The sequence below is a fragment of the Vulpes lagopus genome, chromosome 1 (genome assembly GCF_018345385.1).
Source record: "Vulpes lagopus strain Blue_001 chromosome 1, ASM1834538v1, whole genome shotgun sequence".
Lineage (NCBI taxonomy): Eukaryota > Metazoa > Chordata > Mammalia > Carnivora > Canidae > Vulpes > Vulpes lagopus.
The window spans coordinates 112,618,684-112,642,494 of NC_054824.1; the positions used below are offsets into that span (position 1 = coordinate 112,618,684).

The following is a 23,811-nucleotide window of genomic DNA, read 5'->3' on the forward strand; positions in this document are numbered from 1 at the left end:
GTGATTTATAAGAAGAAATTATATATTTGATCTTCATTCCCTGTTTCATAGCACAAAGTTCTTAAATGCTTAGAATTTCCTAAGTAACGAGATCTACAAAAATGCCTTTTGTTATGTGAATGAGGTGACTTTTGCAAAGTTCTTAAGCTCATCTCAGGATGGAGGCTGGTCACCAGAAGAACCAAGCATGTGGCTGGAGAACTTTTAGGCCTACCCAACCACAGTGGGGAGGGAAGAGGCTTGAGGTTGAATCAGTTGCCAGGGGCCAATGATTTCCTCAATCATCCTTATGTAAGGAAGACTCCATAAAAACCCGAAGGATAGAGTTCGGAGAGCTTCTTGGTTGGTGAACACGTGGCATGCCTGGAGAGGGCCTGGAAGCTCCAATGCCCCTTCCCTTGCCCTATGCATCTCTTCCCTCTGGCTATTTCTGAGTTACATCCTTTTATAATAAACCAGTGACCTAGTAACTAGAATGTTTCTCTGAGTTCTGAGCTCCACTCTAGCAAATTAATCAAACCCAGGGAAGAGGTCATTGGAACCTCCAATTTATAGCCAGTTGTCAGAAGCACAGGGGACAATCTGGACTTGTGATTGGCATCTGTAGTTGGAGGGCAGGGGCAACCTTCTAAGAACTGAGCCCTTGGGATCCCTGGGTGGCGCAGCGGTTTGGCGCCTGCCTTTGGCCCGGGGCGCGATCCTGGAGACCCGGGATCGAGTCCCACGTCGGGCTCCCAGTGCATGGAGCCTGCTCCTCCCTCTGCCTGTGTCTCTGCTTCTCTCTCTCTCACTGTGTGCCTATCATAAAAAAAAAAAAAAAAAAAAAAAAAAAAGAACTGAGCCCTTAATCTATTAGATCTGATGCTGTCTCCAGGTAGGTAGTGTCAGAAGTAAATGTGTGATACCCAGCTGGTGTCCAAACATCACTTGGTGTAGGGGAAAAACCCATACAACAGAATTGAGCACAGAATGTATTGATCATAAACGGTGCTCAGGAGTGTGATTAGTGTCAGAATCATTACAAGTCCTCTAGCCATTGTTTAATCCTGTTTGTTCATTTCCTTTTGCACGCACTCAGGACTGTGCACCTGGGTACCACAGAGGGAAGCTCCCACAAGGTGGGAGCCGAGGACCCCGCCCTCTGCTTGCTCCGTGTGTGCCCTGCAACTGCAACAACCACAGTGATGCCTGCGACCCCGAAACTGGGAAGTGTCTGGTATGTTTATTTGTGCTGATTATTAGAGGAGGCACTGAGCCTTTGCGTTTCTGGTCCAGAGTCCTATAAATTTCTTGGTTTAGAGAGAGCCCAAATTTAACTGAATGTAACACATACCTAAGTTTCCTTCAGAAAGCCTTAGCTAAGGGGTCAGATGTTATTAGTGCAAAATCTTTTGTAAGTCTTAGTTTCATAAACGTGTTTGTGGACGTCAATTTGGGAGTTAAGTGTACTGGCAGGACTGGTGGTTGTAGTCAAACTAGATGAGAGCTTTATGTCATAGAATTAGGAGGGTGACCTGGGGGCCTTTAAATAAGTTAATGCCATTATGGCAAATTCATTTCTCTCCTTGCATTTTCAAAAACTACTTACTCTCTTGGATGTCTTAGTATGCATTTGCTTCTCAGCCACCTTTCCCTTATTAAAAAACAAAATTCAAAATGTGAGGATATAACTGGCTTTATTGAGTGATTCACGAATTGGGCAGTGTTCCATTTATCAAGTTAGATGGGAGCTCCAAGGAGTTGTACAGAATAAAAATGCTTTAGGGAAGAGGGTGGGGCAAGGAGGTTATTAGCAAAAGTTAAGGGTTGTTCCAGGCAAGGTCACTTTCCCTCAGAGGAGAGGGCAGGTGGTCTTATTTGGGGATGGAGCAGGGCCCATGTGACAGGTTACCTCATTGACGCTGATCAGAAAATTCCTGACTGACTGGTTAAATGTGTTTCTGGGGGAGGCTGAAACTGCAGTTAGGCTGTGTATTAGCCCCAGTTTGGTGTCTTGGCCTAAGTGATACCATTTCCGGTCTGTAGTTTTCTTTTTAACACCCTAAACCACCAACATTGGTCTCAGAAACGTAAGAATTCTGATCACTGAAAAGGAACAAATGGCCCAGATGGAAGTCTTGTGGTTTTGACTGAGGACCAACTCTTGTGTCTGTGATTTTAATTAAGCTGACAAGGCCTTGTTGATAACCTAGAAGACTCTGCTATTCTTTCTATACTCTGGAAATACCATTTTTTTATAATAACTCTCCTGGAAACATTGGTTACTTGTATAAATTATGTCAAGACTCTCTCACCTCAGGTAAAATAACTCAAGGGAAGGGAAATTAGCTGCCCACCAAGAAAGACGTCCCAGAAGCCTTTGAGCTCCAGGGTGTGGCCACATCAACAAGGAATGGAGGAATTAAGATAGCAGGCTCCCAACTGGCCTGCAGCTACTCTAGATCTGTCTTCTCCTATTCAGAAGCATTTTTCATCTGTGGAACGTAAAGGTTATTTCCACGGGGCCCACTGCTGAACTAGGGCAGCGTGCAGGTGATTTTAGAAACTGAAGCACAGCGTGGTGTTCCTCAATTAAAAAGCTGTGTGTTAACCTTTGCTGACTCCATTTTACATGTGGAATTAAAGAATTGTTCCAGTCATACCATGTAAAATGGTCTTAATGAAGATGTAGATAGCTACAAAGCCATTAAAAAAAATGGATTCACTTTAATCTGCTTGTGCTCCAGGCAAAAAGTCCTAATAGAGAAATTCTCATTTAACAATTTAAGGAGAATTGATTTCAGGCAACTTAAATCGAGATGCAATTAGCTGGGAAGGTTCCTTGGCCAGTCACAGGGACAAAGGTCACCTGGACACTTAAAGAAGTTGATGGGTTCTTTCATGTTGCATCTTTCCTAGGTGGGCTAACTATTTTAACAAGATTAAGTACTCCCGGGATGTTAAACTCCTCCCCTCCCTTCCTTGGCCCCAATCCCCCAGAACAAAGTTCTAAGATCAGCAGTTTCCCTGTTGATTTGTACCCGAGAAAGAACACAGCTCGCATAATCCAGTCCCAGAAAGACAGTGGCAGTCTCCCTAGCATCACCAAAGAGAATTTTAGGACCATTCCCTGCTGGGGGCTTGACCAGATGTTACCAGGAACCCATAAGAGCTCTCACCTGGACCTGTTAACTTTCGCAGTACAAATGGATACGTATACTGCAAGATGGCTTAGGTCTGAACTACAACATTCACACCAAGCAGTTATTTAATGAATGTCTACACACTTCCAGCAATGGGATGCTCACTCCCACAGCAGCTCAGCTCATCTTTGGGCAGCCCTGATTATCACCGGAATTGGTGCGCTGGATCATCTACCTATGATCTTTGGAGCCATTGAGACAGACTGTTAGGTCAAGTTTATGGATGAAAAATGGCAGTAGCTTAAAAAGTAACTTGTGAAACTGGTTAGAGTCCTCTTTCACACATATCCATAGGCTCTGAATCTTCAGCTCTCCTGGTCAAATATCCTTAGTATATATCTGATGGTACTAGGAATGGTTGAGTCCATTCATCATCTTGCGGTTAAAGTATCCTGCCCAGTGCCTTTGCTCCAGATGTGAAAGGGGCATCTCTCTCTGACTCTAGGTGTTCCACGAATGCAGCCCATGGGTTTTGCCAGCCTGCTCACTGCTGCCTCTAATGGGCTGACTAGACACTAAGACGCTTTTTTCTTTTTTCTTTTTTTTTTTTTTTTAAGATTTTGTTTATTTATGAGAGACACACACACACAGAGAGAGAGAGAGAGAGAGAGAGAGGCAGAGACACAGGCAGAGGGAGAAGCGGCTCCATGCAGGGAGGCCCACGTGGGACTCGATCCCGGGTCTCCAGGATCATGCCCTGGACTGAAGGTGGTGCTAAACTGCTGGGCCACCCAGGCTGCCCGATGCTAAGACACTTATGTTCTTTCCACATGTTTAGCACCTGAGTCCTTGCTCTTTGAACTTGGGACCTTATATTTTCTCTCATCTTCATCTTGTGAGGTCTGTTTTGTGTTTTAATGGATCCACAAGAGTACTTAAGTACAAGAGTACTTAATCTTACACTTCTATTTGACAAAATCCCTTAAGCACTCCCTATGGATTATTATATAAATGGACATCAAGACCATTTGGGATCTGACTTTGCCATTTAGCATATAAGGTACTCTTCCCACCCACCCCCTCCCACCTTCATGTCACTGGGACTTTGATATTATCATACAAATAATTGGTCAGAAATGTGATCTGAAAAGGAGCAGGGAGACTGAGGGCTACCAAGATACCCAGGGAGCTCCTATCCCTGGGCACCCCCTCACGGGAGATGCCTACCACTTAATGCTTGTACGATTGAAAAACTGACAAGCCTTTTCTGTGCTCTTCCCACAGCAAGTAACTCATCCTGCAGGTCAGTTGACATTAATAGGTTTTCATTTCCCTGGCACTCAGAGCGGTTACCTTCAGCTCTCTAGGATGCTGAAAACCAGGAAGTCCACAATCTGTTGTGAATTGGGTTGTTTTTAATGTTGGAGTTGGTGTTAGCAATGAAAACCAGAAAATCTGCTCAATCCTTGCTTATGATCTAATATTTATTCTTCATCAGATTTATATTGTATCATTAAAACAAGTATTTAACATATTTTTTAAGAGGTTGCAAATCTTCTAAGGAGATAGCAATATAGGGGCCATGTGGATCCTAGTAAAATCTACCATCAGGTGAAATAGGAATACAATTTTAAAACAGTAAATACTGTTTTTAACTTAATTTTTAAAACAGTAAATACTATTTTGAATATATTCTTAATCAAAAGGAACTTACAAATAGTGTTTTAAACATATAAGAAGATATCTTTCTATAGCCTCTCTTGCTGCCAAGGATAGAGTCTGCTTCAGTTTGCCAGTATTACTATTTTTCTGTCCCTATATCTGGCACAGAATCCAGTGCCCAGGGATTTCATGGGTGGTGATCCAATTGGGCCAAAGCAGATATCACCTTGGAAACGAGTGTCATTACTTGCTCTTTTAGCTTCAAAAACTTTTTTAGTGGCATGATTATAGGTCCTGTCATTGAAATGATGCCATCAAATGTAACTAGAAATGATTTGCTTAATTGTAAGAATCTCGAAAACCTGGCAATTTCTTCCCTGTTTCCTAAATCCTCTCTCTGTTCCCTTCTGTTCTTTCAACACCTCCTATGCGATCAGTGAACCCCAACTATGTGCAAAACCAATGTGCTTCAAATCGGTTTTTTTGTTACTATAAAAAAACAATTAAAACAGATCCCTGTTTTAAGGAACTGAAAGTTGATGCTTTTAGGAGCCCTGTGTTGTGTGTGTGTGTGTGTGTGTATGTTTTTACATATATAAAATATATATTTTAGCCCTGTGTATATTTTCCATAAGAATGTATTAATAGTTTCAAGGCTATATTTGTTATAATGAATGAAGGTCAGAGCTGGTAGTGTTTCCAGGATTTTTAAAATATGAAGAAAAAATGCTCTCCTCTCTTTAATTAAAAAAAAAAAAAAGTAAAAATAAATAAAAATAAAAAGTACTACCTGCCATGAACAGTGGCTTGTTGAGGTATTACCAGGTAGGGGTGATTTCTAACAATTTCCCATTATTTTCCTCTCCTTCTGAAACATGGGCCTTTAGAACTGCAGCCATAGCACCACCGGTGAGCACTGTGATGTGTGTGCCCCTGGGTACTACGGGAAGGTGACCGGCTCAGCCAGCGACTGCTCTCCGTGTGCCTGTCCTCGCAGCCATCCTGCCAGGTGAGCCTGCACAGGTGTGCCAGCACCTCTATGCCGATGAAGCTGGGGCTGCTTACATTCTCGGCCTCGTTTTCCAGGCTCTCGGGGTGCCCTGTTTTAACGAATATTCCCCCATTTGTTGAGAAGGGCTAAGTTTAAGAGAAAGTGTTCATTATCGAAGCATTCAAAGAGAATCTTTTCAAAAGCAAAGTATCTGTGTTGGTATTGGGGTGTTTGATCCAAGTAAGGAAAGGACTTTCAGAGAATATTATCAGCCCCCGGCCTCTGTATCCAGTGATGACATCAGGGCTAGGCTCTGTCTTGAACTCTGATGCTCAGATAGAATTATCTGAACACACAAAGGAACCAGAGATTGTATGTGGAAATTGGAATATCTAGGAGTCCTCTCTGATTTAAATGAACTTGTAATTCATAAATAACATTTCATTATCGCTGAGAATATTTGACAGGGCGCTGAACATGTATAGATAGAGTCCCCACTTTTGGTACACTAAAATGAAATCTTCTTTCTAATCATTGCTTGTATCTTCTCTTCTTGTCTCCAAGTAAGTGATGCTTGATGGTGAGTGCCAAATGAGAGGCGCTATTAACTTCCCTTCTAAACTAGCAAGCATCCTAAAATTTATAATTACTACTGTTTAACTTCTTGTGTTAAATATGTATCATATATGCATCATACATTTTGACTCCTCAATTCCACTCCTGTCATCTATGTTATGAAAATACTGGGATGCCTGGGTGGCTCAGCGGTTGAGCACCTGCTCCTGGCTCAGGGCATGATCCGCGGTCTCAGGATCGAGTCCCACATCGGGCTCCCTGCCTGGAGCCTGCTTCTCTCTCTGCCTACATCTCTGCCTTTCTCTCTGTGTCTTTCATGAATGAATGAATGAATGAATGAATGAATAAAATATTTTTTTAACAAAAGAAAATACTTGCATTTGTATGTAAAGATGGATGTACTCTGGCTTTACTTATACTCACCAGCAATTGCAGGGGAGACTGATACACCTACTTACAGGGAATTGATGGATGTATATCCTGGTGCACACCTACAGTGAAATATTGTACAAACTCTGAGAAAAGGTATACCAAAAAAAAAAGAAGAAGAATGTATAAGGTATACCTGGATGTGCAGAACTGGGGAAATGGCTAATTAAGTCGTGTAACTGAATATATTATATGCTATTTTGGAGAAAATTCATATCTCCATGTGTATCTATATCCAGAACTCCGGGGCTATATGAGCCCAGAGAAATGTTTCAAAGGATATTTTACCTTCTATTTTGCACATTTGTGTATGGTTTGAATATTTTACTTCTTTAATCAGAAAATGTTCTAATTACCCCCAAAGTGCACACTAATAAATTTTACGCGTTAGGAAGAGACTGCAAGGGTGAGAAACTTTTATCTATGTGAGTTCTGCATCTGAGTGACCATAGCAGACACACTTTACTTGCTACATGTCTTGTGCTTCCACTAGGCCTGTCCATTTAGTCTTTAAAGAGGAAGAAAGGTCCGAACTGAAATGGGGCTGATAGAAAACCCTGTGTGTCACTCCTTCTGGAAACGTTGGCAGGTCAAAACACCAGGCTACACCAGTGGTTTTTTCCCAGCAGTTTGCAGGTACCCAGCTGAGCCTCTAGATGGTGCAAGGAGCACTGGTAATCTAAAATGTGGAGGCAGAGGTGTTGAGAGGAATGAGCAAAGAGCTGAAATCCCTGAGTGAGGGGATCTGCGAGGATTATTCAATTTTGAGTGGCTTTGTCACTTTGCATCTAATGGCGCATCACATGGCTCCCTACCTTTAGTTTCATTTAGTTTCAGATCACAGCCCCTCTGTGTGCAGGCCTTCCCCTGCTTTTCCTCCTTGCCTCCATTCCAGCCAGTCACTAGCAAGGGTCCAGCCATGGCTTTCCTGCTTGCTTAGTCAGTCCCTTTCCATCTTGTGAGCCAGGGGAGAATGTGCTCCAATCTCAAAACAAGACCCTTCACCTGGAAAGCTTTCTTGTTTGGTGACTAGTTAGCTGGCATGTGTGAGATTGTGTACAGATTAGTTGCAATCTGTTGATTTTTCTCCTCCGTGGGCACAGGATTCTCACTGGACGGGTGTCCAGTGAGTTTCTTCTGGATACGAGAGATGGATATCATGTCGATCACATGTTTGCTTTCCTTATTTTTGCCCCTGCTAGATTTTTGTTGTAGTTTGTTGCTTTAAAGATTTTATGTATTTATTTGGCAGAGCGAGCGCACACGCAAGTAGGCAGAGTGACCGAGAGAGAGGGAGAAGCAGGCTCCCCAATGAGCAGAACCCTGGGATCATGGCCTGAGCCGAAGGCAGATGCTAAACTGACTGAGCCACCCAGGCACCCCTGCCCCTGCTGGATTTTAAGCCCTAAAAAGTTGTCTCACTTTTAAGTGAGGTGTAATCCCTTAACTTTCAGAGCAGCATCATGTATCCAAAGAGGAGTAAGTTGCATAAGGAAGACTTGAAGTTGTAGATCTGAGAATTCAGAAGACTATTTTTTTTTCTTCTAGCTTTAGTCCCACTTGTGTCTTGGAAGGTGATGCCGATTTCCGCTGTGACGCCTGTGTCCTGGGTTACGAAGGACAGTACTGTGAAAGGTATGCTGGGGTCGCCACGTGGAGGTCGCTAGGCACGGCTGCCCCGTTTATACACAGGGTGTATCTACTAGTGTCACCCGGGGGAGGAGACCTTATCATTTTGGACTTGCGTGACTGGTGTGGGACCTTGTTTCTATTCCAAGCCAGTATTGACATAAAAGGTTGAATGAGGCCAGTGGGCCTGCGTTCCTTGTATTTCACTGGGCAGGAAGGATCACTGACCTCGGAGCGGAGCCGGTGTGTATCTACTGACTGGTGTAGATGCTACCGTCCTCACCTGTGTGTCTCCCCCTTCCTAGGTGCTCCTCAGGCTACCATGGGAACCCTCGAGCGCTGGGTGGCACTTGCCAGAGGTGTGACTGCAGCCCGAGTGGCTCCGTTCATGGGGACTGTGACCGCGGGTCCGGGCAGTGCGTGTGCAGGCCGGGTGCCACGGGGCTCCGGTGTGAGCAGTGTGAGCCGAGGCACATTCTCCTGGAAAGCGATTGTGTTTGTGCGTATTCTCCTCCTCCGAAGTGTTTAAAGATTTTTTTCTCTCTCGATTATGCGCCTGTTACGGCAGCGGTGGGATCAAGTAGGCGCGTCTACAAGCTGAGGAAATGCAGCCGGGCTCTGCTAGGACGTGCCCGTGGGATTCCCTGCGGCTGCGGTCCCAGCCACGACCCGGAGCCAAGGCCGCCCGGGCAGTCACTGATCTGCTCTGAGGCTCAGTCCTTCCTGCTTACCTCCCGTCACAGGAGACCCGATGGGGGAGCCTGGTGATGCACTCTGCCCCTGGAGGTTGTTTTTGCAAAATGGCTCGTGGAAATCCCTGAGAAAGTGTGCAGACCACCTCCCGCTAACATCAACTTTCTTCTTCTTCCAGCCTGTGATGATGAGTGTGTAGGTGTGCTGCTGAATGACTTAGGTAATGTTGGTGACACCATCCTTGCTGTGAACCTCACCGGCGTTATCCCTGTCCCCTATGGAATTTTGTCGAACCTGGAAAACACAACAAAACACCTCCGGGTAGGTACTGGGAATACAGACATTGGTAGAAACCTATGTCCTTGAGAGGTGGAGAGTCGGTGGGGACAGTGTCCTGACATTCCTGGCGTCCAGGCTTCCCTACAGTGTGACTGGGGACTCCATCATCCACCTGCTGACCCGGTGCCCTGGGGGACCACCCTAATTGTTCCACAGATGTCTCCATATAAATTCCTCCCCAACCATCCTTCTGCCTTTTGGGATAAGAGAGTCCACATGCTCCTCTTTATGACAGACCTTGGGGTACTTGAAAGCAGCCGTCCTATACAAATACAGGAAAAAACCCAGATGGTATCTTCTTTAATTTTGGAATATGCTGAAGATCAGTTCTTCTCTGTAAATGTATTATTCTTCACTGAATTTATAAGGCACAGAAGATTCTCTTCCCTAGAAGTCTATCTAAAAATCTCTGGGGGTAAATCATAGTTTTATGTTCGTCGAACAAGACCTGGGTCAAAAAAAAGGGGAGGGGGGTGGGAAGTTAAGAAATTGGCTTAGTAGACAGCATTCTACTGTAGCATTTTTACTTATAATTGAAAAAAAATGAGATTCTTAATTTCGCTTAGAACCTTTACATTAGAATTTGAGGTAATCAATTCACTGTGTCATGTAATAAAAAGGATAGTCACTCCTAACTGCCTTTTTTAGGTAATAGCTTTTCTTAGACTTAACATTTCCTTAGGTGTGTGTGTGTGTGAATCTGGCTGCTTCAACCATCCAGATCCGTTCCTGTTCATAGTGGTCTTTTCTCTATAGATATAATGGCCATAAAGAAAGGTTAGGGAACTCTTAGGAATTTTTTTTAATATTATTTTTCCTCAGATGGAAAAAAATGTTTTTGAAAGACAAAAATAATTCTCCAAAAAATTCTCAGAAAAATTTAAATTTCCACTCACTATAGACACAGTTCATTAATACTATTTTGTCTTTGTGGACCCTAGCAATATAACTATATTTTAAATTTATCAAGATAAATACCTGATTTAGATTTTGACTGTTTTTGAGTGACTTGCTCTTTTTTTTTTTTTTAAGATTTTATTTATTTATTCATGAGAGACACAAAGAGAGAGAGAGGCAGAGACACAGGCAGAGGGAGAAGCAGGCTCCCTGCAGGGAGCCTGATGTGGGACTCGATCCCAGGACTCCAGGATCATGCCCAGGGCTGAAGGCAGCACTAAACCACTGAGCCACCCAAGGATCACCTGACTTGCTCTTATTTAAACAACTTAATCAATTTTTTAAACATTTATTTATTTTAGAGAGAGAAAGAGAACAGGGGAGGGGGCAGAGGGAGAAAGAGAATCCCAGCAATGGAGCCCAACATGGGGCTTAATCTCACAACCCTGAGATCATGACCTGAGCCAAAATCAATAGTTGGATGCCCAACTGACTAAGCCACCCAGGTGCCCTCCCTTTGTTAATTATTTGTAAGCAACTTTTTATGTTTATGTAAAGTATACAGGTAAACCTTAGACTGTCCATTGTTTCCACCTATACAGCCACCGTGGGCAACTTTTTTAACTCCCCTGACCCTATGCAATAATACGACCCCTTCATAGGCTTGTTATAAGGCTTACATAAAATCACACAAGTAATGAAATTAGAGGAGTGTTAGCATAAATTAGGCACTTAATTGTCAGGAATAATAAAGACTTTTCTTTATATAATACTTTTGTATTTCAGCCTAGTCAGCCTTTTTTAAGATGTTAGCAATTATAGTTAAAACATAATTATGTGACTCTGATATTGAAATTAAGCCAGGCTTACCTTAGAGCTGCAACAATATCAGATTCTCTCTCTCTCTCTCTCTTTTTAAGATTTTATTTATTTATTCATGAGAGACACAGAGGGGCAGTAACATAGGCAGAGGGAGAAGCAGGCCCGCTGCTGGGAGCCCAATGCGGGTCTCAATCCCAGGCCCCTGAGATTATGACCTGAGCCAAAGGCAGACGCTCAACCACTGAGCCACCCAGGGGCCCCAGCGATATCAGATTCTGAATAACACATCGGACTTACAGTTCATATCTATATTGGAAATGTAATGTAAAAAATGGCAGTATGGAAACATGTTACTATAATCAAAACTTAAGTAAATGTGATTCATTTGACTTCCTAATGCAATTTCAGGGAAAGAAGAATTTCCTTCTGTGAATAACAACAACAAAAGTGATTCTTAGTCAAGAACCAGCAAATTTATTTTGAAAAACTGCAATTTGTTTAATTTGTTCTTTTTAGGAAGCTTTATTAAAAGAAAATCCACAGAAGGAACTGGCAAGAGATCAGCTTGAAGATGTTGCAGAACAAACAGACAATCTGCTAAGGGAGGTAAATTTTTCACATAGAGGACCTGCTTCCCACCCAGCCCTTGAAAGCAACTGCATTGGGACGATCTGGAAGGTTCTATTAAATCAGGGCAGCCTCTTCCTCCCAGGAGCAGTGCTCCAAGTATTTTGTCATCAAATTGGTTTTAACCCTGCCACTTTCTGTGCTTTAGTGGGAAGAGACTCCTGACTTCATTTCTACTGTCATTTCTGCCAAGGGAAGAATTGGCAATCCCTTTGCCACCAGCCTCTCATTTCCTCCTGTGAACTGAGGGACAGAAGGGTGTATGGTCTCTGAGTAACGCTCAGGCCTGAGGCTGCGTGCTACTGGTTTGTGCAGTTTGAATGTCAAGTGAGCCTGTTTTGATGTCAGCAGAGAATTATTTATTCTGTTCAGCCTAGGCCAGATGAATGCTTTTTAGCTGCCCCAAAAAGAATCTCCTCATTTGCAGATGGTGAGGGAGGCCTATTGTCAAATTTGTAATTTTCCCTTTTGAATTTCATGTGTGTGTGTTTGCACACCCACACATAGGCATATATATAGAGATGTGCATATGATAGTGTATCTATACTAGGCATACATGTATCTAATCTCTCTTTCAATACACATATACACATACACACAATCATGCACCCCAAAGTCTTAGGTTGGCTCCTCTTAATTTAGAATTAAGGATGATTTGGGAAGAGTTTAGGGGTTTAAATGTGGCTTTAAGTACCTCAGTGAGCAAACATTTGGTAGGAAATGATAAGCTGATTAAAATAATTCTCTCTATCCATTAAAGAAGATTCTCTTTGGATTTTGACTAGAAAACACTTTTAGAAATGGACTACTTTATACTCCTGAAAATTACAAACAACCTTTCCTTTTACAAATTATAATATTCCTAATAAAAATAACAGCAGAGAGCAGCTAAGTCTCTGCCCTCGGGCTGCTGGCCTTAGAGACATCATGGCGTTTTATCCTCATGAAGCCACATGAGGTAACGGTTGATAGTACTCTGTTATCAAAGAGGCTAGGGCACTCCTAGGTCTCCAGCCCGGTAGAATCAGGAGAAAACCCAGTGTGCCTGACTCTGTGTTCTTAACTCCTCAACTAAATTGTCATGGTCAATACAAATAAGCAAGATTTTACTTTCAATAGTCCATTTGGGTCCTAGAGTAAATATAAAGTCTTCACAAGAGACACGCTGGGAGTTTGTGGTTTGATTGCCAATTAGGCTCTTTTATTTATTTATTTTTAAAGATTTTAGTTATTTATTCATGAGAGACACACAGAGAGAGGCAGAGACACAGGCAGAGGGAGAAGCAGGCTCCATGCAGGGAGCCCGATGTGGAACTTGATCCAGGACGCCGGGATCACACCCTGAGCCAAAGGCAGATGCTCAATCACTGAGCCACCCAGGTGTTCCAGTTAGACTCTTTTAGAATATATACCATCTTTTCTCACACTGAGTGAGTAGTAAATTGTTTCATTAACCCCTTGGTCCGTTTCCACCCTGAAATATTAACCTCGGCTTACATGATGCAGTGTACAGCTTTACTCCACACTCCGGGACATACTTTGTTGCTTAAGAGAGACAACTGGAACAGCAAAGCTTGCATATTATTCCAAGTCAAACTAACCTGGGACTTTTACTCTCTGTCAGCTCACCAGTGTGTTAACAAGGAGCCAAAATGTAACCAGGATGACTGAAAGAATCCTCAAAAAGAGTCAAGACCTCATGACATTTACTGAGAAGCTGCAGATGAATATCCAAGGTAGTGTGTGCTCAGTGTCTAGTTTGAGGTCAGGGTCTAGTCCGTGATTATTTGGTAGGAAAAGCCCCATTCACTTTATTAAATGTATGAATAGATGTGTGTGACTTGCAACAGATTTCCCAGAGCCAAAGGCCTGGAATATTCCATAGTATTGTCTTTTTAAAAATATGGATGTTTTCTTTTTGTTTTCTTCATAATGCCTATACTTAATTCCTAAGGGTCAAGTAGATATGGGGCCTCCCCACCTGTCATGAATTTGTCAAATTAGCACTTATTAAGTGGAGCACAGGGCACCAGATGGTGAGCCAAACTCCCTTAAAGACCACAGGAGAAAATGAAATACAGAAGGTTATGACTCACAGGTGTAGGAGGAAGTACCCGCCATGCCTTGAGGAGCCACACAGGGGAGGGCAAGGCGGAGTACAGGCAATGAGAGACAGAGAAAATAGGACATGCCTTTATTGAGGTTCTTTGGTGGAGTCCTTTGGGGTTCCAGGCTAAATCTAGATTGGTCAATCCAAACCAAAGCAGGGGGGTTTTGGTAAGCCCCATGGAGGTCTTACTGGAGAGGCCCATAGTAGACGGCCCTGGGGGGCAGGGGAGACTGTTGGTCACAAGTGCTATTGGGGAAATCATAACAAGAACTGAGATTTGCTTGTGACCCTGCCGGGGCTGTCTAGAGCACAAGCTTGTATGAGGAACTACTGTCAGTTTAAGGTCACTGCAAACTGCTTGGCCAAACAAAGTAGATGCCAAGGCAGCAATGCTGTGGAGTAGCTGTGCTAAACTCTAAACGCCAACCCCTTTGTCCAGAATAGGAGCTGATGGGATTTGGGGCTTCAGTGTGGTCCCAAAGTATATCCACAATATTAGACTAATTTAGTCCTATTCAACTGGGATGTGTCAACTGATCTGGCTTTTAAAGTACCATTTTCAGTTTTCTGGCTACCAGAAACACATCCTTGCTTTTCTTGTTGGGTTATAGTTTAAGGATATAAAAACCACAAAATCCAATAGGAATCAGAATTTATAGGGCAAAAGTTAATGAAATTATTGGAACAAATAATTTGTTTATTAAAAAGAATAGTATCAAGTATTGCTGGGTCATTTGTGTGGTAAATATTTACAGAGTGCTTCCATGTGCAAATGTTTGTGCCAGGTGCAGGAAATGCTGAGGTAAACATGGCAGCCACAGCCCTTACGAGTTTATGGATACTGGGGCAGACCAACATTATATAAACCAGTAATCTCAAGTCCATGAGTATTTTGATAAGGGACAACCAAAGTACATAGAAATATATGGGTTGGCCTCGGCTGACCTGAGGGTTCAACCCAGTTTAGGTGAACAAAGCTGGCTTCGTTGAAGAAGGTTCTAAGTCTTCCCATTTTAGTGCTGTCCACTTTTGAGAAACCCGTTAAATGATGGATGACTTTTTTTTTTCCCATAGAGATTATTGAAAAAGCAGCAACTCTAAATCAGACCTTGGATGAAGACTTCCAGCAACCCAGTTCTACTCTTCAGAATATGCAAAAGAATATTACATCTTTGCTGGAAATCATACAGAAGAGGCATTTCACTCAGTTGCACCAAAATGCCATGCTGGAACTCAAGTAAGTTTCTAAATACCATTCATGACACAATCAATTAGAGGTAGGAGCTTGAATGCTGATTGGGAGAAGGGGAAGACTTGTGGGAGGAGAGGGAGGAAGGCTCGCACTCACTGGGGGCAGAATGTTGTGAGAGAGGGGCTCAATTGTCAGAAATGAAACAATGGGTTCCAGCCACTCTCAGCAGAATAAAATACAGTCCATGCTGATATTTATTTTTGTGCCATGGATTTGGTTTTTCTCGGTGACCCTAGAACATTTCTACCTAGCACAAACAAAAGAACCTCATGATGCTATATTTATTGAAGATCAAGTATAATGCAGTAAATTCTCAGGGAAGAAAATACAGTTTAGTGGCTATTACCTGTGCCATAAGCTCTAAGACACATTGACATTATGCCAGAATGATTTAGCTCAGTTGCTCAAACTCTTGCCAAAAACGACCACAAGGAGTGACAGATCAAAGAATTGTTAGACCTACTCACAAGGAGCTTGTATTTCCTTTCAGGCTTTTTTTTTTTCCTTAGCATTTTCACAGTTATTACGTAATGTAAAGTAGCTCAAGCCATCTTTCTTCTGGGTTGTGGTAAGTATCTTCAGGAGGGCTTAAACAGTTACACACTATGCCATCAAAGCTCATTATCTGTAGTGTGATCTTTAGCCTATGTTAGTATATTTTGGTGTTTTAAATAATGTTGTGATGAACATCTTAGACAAAAATCTTTTCCTCTATTTTTACACTATCATCTTATTAGGGTAGATATTAAGAAGCAAAATCATGTAGCCAAAGACTCTGCCCTTTGGAGACTCCTGACTTGCATTTCCAAATTATTTTCTAAAAATTTAAAACAATCCCATTATCCTTTCACTGGCAACACAGTGCTTACATCTTTCTGCATCATCAAATATGGGTTTTGACGTTGTTGATTTGTTAGGTGAAAAACAAATGTCAGAGGGCATTTGGAGAGAGAACTGATAAAATAATCACTAGAATATTGGTTAGGGCCCAGAACTAATCATGAAACGCCACAAGGGGAGGTCAGAGGAGGCGAGGTCCCTGGAAATGAGGAAGAGGGCTGCCCTCTTGGAACACTTGATCTGAGCCAGGGAGGGCACAGGCTTCACTTCTCTCATGTTGTCATGTAATCCTCTCAACCGCTTTGTGAGGTTGGGGAAACAGAAGCCCAATGTTAAATCTTCAGGATAATATGAAACCGGACCATGCACCTAAATCTGAGTGTCACTCTAAACCCTGTGATTTTTTTCAACCCAACACAGAAGGAAGAACCACTTGAGACCCAGTACAGAAAAGATGGGTGGGTGGAGTATGAATGACCAGGTCAGAGACCTATGCTAGGTTATAATCGTGTTGCCATGACCCTGACTTCTCCTGTGCATCCTCCCTTCACCTAAATGCATGGTAGCAGTAGGCACTAGGGGGAAAAGGGATCATACCTCCAGGCAGGTCTTACCAGGACCCATCATTGTTGAGGCGGTTACTCCAGGCTCAGCACTACTAAGTTCTGCTTCCCAACCATCCTTAGCTCCCTGCTTGCCTCCAGGATTACATATAAATATCATGTATTTGATTCCAGTTCCACCCATTTCCAGCTTGTCCAGGCTCCCTGGCTGGTCCCACTGCTTCTTGCCCCCATGCATGATGTGTCCTCTCATTGTTCCTTCCCTCGGTTGTACATCAGAGTCGATGGAGGAGCTTATTAAAGATGAAGATCCCCTGGAGATTCTTGGGAATCACTTGTGGGGATGTCCTCTCCCACCATTACCCTTCCACATCCGTTCACTCATTGATTCGGTCATTTATCAAATGTATTGAGTCCCCAGGTGGTAAGCATTGTGCTAAGAGTTGGGGACACAAAGGAGAACAGTCTTCTTGCCCACTTGGAGCTCGTATCCATTGGGAAGAGTTCATTTTCTAAGTAGAATTTGTGTGGAAGAAGAGAAGGCAGGTGGCCCCTCTCACACTCAATTCCCTTAGTGCCCCCCGACCTGCCTCACCTGCTAGCTCTCCACCCCACCCTTTCTCTGTTGTTGAAGCTCTTCTGTTTCTATCTGGAATAAAGTTATCCATGAGATTGCTGCTCTCTCTCTCTCTTTAACTTATAAGTAAAATCATGACTAAAGATGCCTTTTATTTTTAAAAACTAAGAGTTTAAAATGAGTTCTCTGGCCTCCTCTTTCCTATTTTCCATAGATAATCTCTGTGTATTTATGCCATTTCAAATTTCATGGATTATTTTAGGAATTATGCATCACTTTTTTTTATTATAACTCTTAGAAAATGGTCATGCATCCTGAAGTATGGCATTCTTATAAATGAGAATACTTACCACACCTTCCAGTTACTTATCATGCTTGTACTGGTGTCCCCAATACCACTGCCATAATGAGTTTCCCTAGGGCCCTCAGGACTCATGGCCAAGATTTCTGAGGTGATGTATTAAGGATGCGAGCTGGATACAGAGGGACGAAGACATAGTGGAGCTTGGAGGAATCCACACAGCCCTCCCTAACCTCTCTCCCCCTCATGAGGGGGTCACAGCACACTCGGCCCCAAACAATATAAACACAGCACCACATGTGGTGTGTTTCTGCCCAGGGAAGCCCATTAGAAGTTCAGCATCCAAGGTTTTTATTTGGGACCTGGTCCCATATCACCCTCTACCTAGCACGTACCAAATTCCAGACTCTCCGAAGGAAAGCAGGCGTTCAGCAAAAAACACATAGCTTGCACAAATGGTTGAGGCAGCGAACCACCCATGAGTTAGGGAACAGTGGGAATGCTTGCAGACACTCCCCAAGGGCTGACTCCGGCCTGCTGTTTCCCTGCTGTATACCGTACCCTTTACCGCACACTCACTATACATTATCATTCGTAGCTGTGCTTCCCAGCTGTTTTCCATGCTGGTGTCCCCAGAGCTCTCCAAAGACACTCTATTAAAGAAATGTGTCCTGGGGCACCTGGGTGGCTGTCAGTTAAACATCCACCTTCGGCTCAGGCCAATGATCTTAGAGTCATGGGATCAAGCCCCGCATCAGGCTCCCTACTCAGTGGGGAGTCTGATTCTCCCTCTCCCTCTGCCTCTGCTTCCCACTTGTGTGCACTCTTGATCATTTCCTCTCTTTCTTAAATGAATAAAATCTTAAAAAAAAAAAAAAAAAGAAAAAAAGAGATGTGTCCTGTGGCTATGTAAGTTTGGGAATGACAGTGTCTACTCAGGGGATTCAAGGTCTTCACTGCAAGTCTTCGCAAAACTTTTAGTATGCTGGTGTGCATGGTGCATCTCCTAGAGGAACTTAGAGAGCACCTAGCTTCACCTCAGTGCTCTTTCTTGCAGAACCTGCCTCCAGCTCATGGGATTTTAGTGCCGGGGAGGAATGTAGTTTGAGAAACACTGGTATAGTTGGATTCATTGAACAAATTTTGCAGGAAGAAATGAAGAGTGCTGCTGAGGTTTTTTGTTTTTAATCTTTATCAAGTCATTGATGACTGTATCAATGATCACAGTTTAGGTGGCAAAGTCACTTCATAGATAAAAAATTGACCTCTGTTTTAAAATTTCTTAGATACTCTGTTTAATGGGATGAAGTGATCCATGGTCAGACATTAGAAATATATTGGGTTTACTTTCCCGTGTGCTTTTAGCTCTTGTTGCCTGTATCGTACTGTGACATCTTATTATCATGAGGGATCATAAGAATGTTCAAATAATTCCTGGTGATGTTCTAACCATGTCAGAGTTAAGTATACCTTTGGAAGATGTTTTCTATTGTGTCTTAGGCCAGCAATCTGATATCTATGAAAGCTGAGAGCGACTTACAAGGAATTTCCCATGAAGTTTTTCAAAGTTCTCCTGACAAAGCAGGAAGTTAATTGGATATGTTCAACCCCTACAAAGGTTTATAGTGTGAAAATTTTATTATCATGTGTAACTTTAAATTCAAAATTAATTTAAACAAGCAATTTGATAGGTTTTCCTATTCTTTTGCAAATATGCTATCTTTCGATTTCATAAAGCTTGCTCTTTCCAGTGGTAAAAATTAGATCTTTCTGGCATTTGGATTTTCAGTTTTTATAAAATCTATTTTTTAACTGACTGTGGAAAAAACTTTATGTCCTATAAATACATTGGTAACTTCATACAAATTAAGCCAATCACTGAATAGCCTCTTTTCAATTTCTTGCTGTCCTAGAAAACAGGATGATAGTTTTCATCAGTCACAGACTGTAGCCCCAGTTTTCTGCATCCAGATGCACAGAGATGATTTCTTTTAATTCCTTTACTAAAATATGTTAAGAAGTTTGTGAATAAAGATAGGTTGTTGAGGATAAAGTGTAAATATGCCATGCCTGCTGCTGTCTTAGAAAAATTACTTCCTGGGGCACCTGAGTGGCTCAGGTGGTTAAGCATCTGCCTTCAGCTCAGGTCATGATCCTGGCACGGTCCTGAGATTGAGGCCCATGTCCGGCTCCCTGCTCAATGGGGAGTCTGCTTCTCTCTCCCCCTCTGCCCCTCCCCTGCACCTTCTCTCTCTCAAAGTCTTTAAAAAAAAAAAAAAGAAAACTTACGTCCTTGTCTAAGAGGTGATGATGTACCACTTATGGTTGTAAGAAGACACAAGGTATGGAAATGTAGATTCTTTCACTATCAGTTCATGAAATGAGCGTTGTTCATTTACTTACTACGTAACCCGTCTCTATTTAATAGGGCTGCTGAAGATTTATTGTTACAAATTCAGAAGAATTGCCAAGAGCCACAGAAAGAGTTGGAGGTATTAAAAGCAGCAGCAAGCAGCCTCCTTTCAAAACACAACAGTGAGCTGCAGGCAGCTGGAGACCTCGTGAGGGAGGCAGAGGTGAAGACCCAGGAGAGCAACCGCCTGGTGCACCTTGCCCGGGCCAACCTGCAAGAGTTCAATGTGAGTCTTCCTGAGGATGGTCTCCTTCCTTCTCAGTGAGAGCGGGGAGCCACGTTCTCCTATGGCACTAATATCTGTTGGCTTCTTTTAAAAAACTGAGCCCCACGTACTAACTGCAGGACGTAGTGTCAGGCACTAACATTCAGAAGCTGGCTCGCTTTCTGAAGCCTCCTCAAAGATGATTTTTGCCACAGGATAAGAAGCTACGTGTTCAAGAAGAACAAAACTTGACCTCGATGCTAATTGCCAGAGGGAGAAGATTGCTAGATGCTGTCACTACTCATTCAGAGGTGGCACGAGATGCCCTGGCAGTAAGTTACAGCTCAGAGAATCTTCACACGCCTCACACACATGCACATGTGTATACACTGTTACATAGGTGCATATATACTCACCTTATGAACTTCTCTATGTAGCAGTTAGAGCACCACCGGGATGAGCTACTTCTGTGGACTGCCAAAATCAGGCACCATGTAGACGATCTGGTCATGCAGATGTCCAAAAGGAGAGTGCTTGACCTTGTCTACAGAGCAGAGGACCACGCAGCTGAGCTCCAGAGACTAGCAGGTGCCCTGGACAGGTGAGAGCACACCTTGCAGGAAACCCCAGGGCAGGTGGTCCATTGAGCAAAGAGCGTAAGAAGGGCTATTCTGGTCACGGTGTTGAGTCACTCTTCCTTTGTCTATGAATGAAGACTCCTATTTTCTTCGCGTGGCAAAGAGGATTTCTTCCCATGTCCGGTAACGATGGTTTTCCTTCTGCATGTGAAAGAAAAATGCGTGCTGAACCAGAGAGGAGTAAAACAAATACTAGCTGTGATATCAAGCCCATAAGGCCTTGCTAAGCCCTCAGGGTTTTGTTAGGTTGGACAGAACGAAGCCATCAATTTCTTTACAGATCCCGTCCTTCTGGAGTGTGTGATTTGGCAGGCTTTATGCGTGGAGGGAGGTTTGGTTGCTCACACTGGAAGATGCTAATCCCCTTTATTTTTGACTTCCTGAAGGTCTATTGTTATCTTACAGTTATTTTGATATATGTTTTTAGCATTCATTAAGTATGTGCTCAGCTTGTTACAAAGTGCCTCTAAACAAGAAGCATGACATGAGTACAGTGGTTTTCAAATTTGTCTGCACTTTGGAATAGCCTGGGGAACCTCAAAAATATGGAGACATCTGTCCCCTTGCCCGCCTTCCTCTCAAAGGCTGTGACTTAATTGGCCTAGATGTGACCTGGGCTTTGTCATATTTTTAAAGACCCCCATTTTATCTAATGTACAGCTAATGAAGGAGCTAGTGTTTCAGCCTTATCGGAGATGTACAGGATATTGTAAGTTAATTGGTAAGTTTATTTCTTTAAAATTTGTTTCAGTTCGAGGTAGAAAAAGTCTGGGCACACTGGGAATATGCTGTATGCTGCTGTGTGTTGGGTGTGTTTTGTGGGAGGGGAAAGATTGAGTAATGCTGCCATAAAAGATTAGCTCACACAATGAAAGCAATTAAAAATGATATGATAGAATGTATAAATCATGTGCCGCATTGAGCATTACCGCCTACACGCGCCATAAGAATCTGTAATAGAAAATAGAATTAGAAACTCAGCCTCTCTCTTTTCATCAGCCCTCATTATTTCCCAAAAGAGAAAAAGAAAATCTACCTTACATACATAGCCAGCACAAAACCCATATTACCTAGCACAAATAGTAAGAGCAATTTGGTATGATACACAAAATTAAATAATATTATCTTTTATTTATAAGTCACCCAATCTTGCCAATCAAGTAGTAACTGCTGGTGTCTGGTTTGGGAATCACTCCACTCGATAGCCTTAGGAAGAAAATGAAGTGAGTTACTCAGCAGGCAAAGAGGTGTCAATTGTCAGATTTCATTTTCAAGATAGAATGAACTGGATGAAATTGCCCCATTACCAGTTGGCAGGTTCATAAGTGATTCGCCCACTTGTAAGAGTGAAGTTCAGATGATTGAAATATTATCTGTTCCTCCTCCAAGACCTCTGGTGAATGTCATCAACTTGGCCTGTGCCTTTTGGGGAACAAGATTCAACATCCTTACATATGCTTAAGGAAGCTTTTCGAAAATTAGCAAGTACGCAGCAGGAGAGATTGCAGCCAATGCAAACCCACAGGGGCAGCCCCCCAGACTATGCAGGGGGGTGGAACAGAAGTGAAAGAATGTTGCGGGCAGCTGGCAGAAACTGGTGGACCCTTAAAACCATGGAAAATGTCAAGAGTCCCTTCTTCGGGTGTTAAACAGCACTTCTGAGTGTTACAGTGACACTATAGCTACTGCTTACAAGGATTACATTTGGAGTCAGAAGAATCCCTACGTAGTTATTCCCTGTTAATACTTTCCCAAGGGTAGAAACTAGGGAGCTTTCAGGAATAAGGGGCAAGTCCCATTTGGCTTCTGCTAATATCCACAAATATGCTGATTACATAGTGGCCTTGGCAGCGTTAGACATGTGTCCCTGAATGCCACCAGCGCAACCCACGTCCATTCCAACATCCGGAGCCTGATTGAAGAGTCAGAGAAAGTGGCAAAAGATGCTCTCAAGACTGTGACTACGGCGAGCCTGGTGAGAGATGCCCTGGGGGCTGCCTTCCTTTCCTAGGTGCTATGGGAGATTGTTCTAGAAGGTGCTGAGCAGAGACTCTGTGGCTTAAATTCATGCTTGTCCACATTCTTGTCTGCTGAGATATTTGTCTCTGGCATTATGTGATATAAGGTTTCATTACCTAAGGTCATAAATACTACTTTTTCTTTTTTAAAGATTTTATTTATCTATTTACTTACTTATTTATTTATTTAGAGAGCACACATGAGCAGGGGGCGAGGGGCAGAGGAAGAGAGAGGGCCCGACTTATAACCTGAATCTAAGCCAGCTACTTAACTGACTAAGCCACCTAGGCACCCTTTAACGTCATAAATACTTCTTTACGAAGACTAGGGACTGGTGATGTGGAAAGGAGGAATATCTCACAATTTCTTATAGCAAAAGGATAATGCTCCCTGATATCTACTTGAGACTTCCTTTCTTATCTCTGGAGAAATCTTCATATAATGTCTGGTTTTTGTCTTCATATATTTAAAAAATGTGTTCTTTCTCCTCAGTCATGAATTAAGACAATTTAAATCATCCCTACCCATTATCTAGTGAACTCCCATGTTGGGAACTAGACCAGAGGCTATTCTGATAGAGCTGCTGTCCCCATCTCCAGTGAGAGGCCACCTGCCCCTCCTCCACCCCCATTGCCTTGTTTAAGTTGTCCTGTTTCCCAGTTCTCAGAATCCCTTGTTTCTAATGGGAAAGTGGCTCTTCAGCGCAGTTCCAGATTTCTAAAAGAAGGCAACAGCCTGAGCAGAAAGCATCAAGGTAAGTTTCTAGCTTGGACTGGATCTATGAGCAGAGTGAGTATGAATCTTGAGCATACTGCTGGAACATTTTCCTTTCCTGGAGCAATTTGAAAGTGAACAATCCTTTGTCACAGTGACATTCCAATTTCCTATCATAGAAACATCATATAATTTAAATTTTTAAATTTTTATGTTAGTGCTATCTCTTAATGTGTGGGCACCTCTAGTCTCCCATAGACTCATTAAGCCTTCTCTGTAAGTAAATCCCCCATGCATGGCTTCAGCTCGTGGGCTGTCACCATTGCACAGTGTGTGTCAAGTTCTCTTTGGTTTCATGTTCTCCTCTATTCATCTTGCACTGTTTCACAGTT

General features: G+C 42.8%; 1 protein-coding gene across 1 annotated transcript in view; it reads left to right on the forward strand.

The window, feature by feature from the left end:
- LAMA1 (laminin subunit alpha 1) overlaps positions 1-23,811 on the forward strand; it is a 155,351-nt gene that overhangs the window by 97,336 nt on the left and 34,204 nt on the right. Inside the window, exons 29-41 of the mRNA XM_041763608.1 lie at positions 1,079-1,216; positions 5,672-5,793; positions 8,329-8,415; positions 8,715-8,908; positions 9,281-9,423; positions 11,677-11,766; positions 13,412-13,523; positions 14,972-15,134; positions 19,859-20,069; positions 20,264-20,380; positions 20,486-20,649; positions 22,526-22,661; positions 23,366-23,459. Of these exons, the coding sequence (XP_041619542.1) occupies positions 1,079-1,216; positions 5,672-5,793; positions 8,329-8,415; positions 8,715-8,908; positions 9,281-9,423; positions 11,677-11,766; positions 13,412-13,523; positions 14,972-15,134; positions 19,859-20,069; positions 20,264-20,380; positions 20,486-20,649; positions 22,526-22,661; positions 23,366-23,459 (1,771 nt within the window). The remainder of the gene's footprint in view (positions 1-1,078; positions 1,217-5,671; positions 5,794-8,328; positions 8,416-8,714; positions 8,909-9,280; positions 9,424-11,676; positions 11,767-13,411; positions 13,524-14,971; positions 15,135-19,858; positions 20,070-20,263; positions 20,381-20,485; positions 20,650-22,525; positions 22,662-23,365; positions 23,460-23,811) is intronic.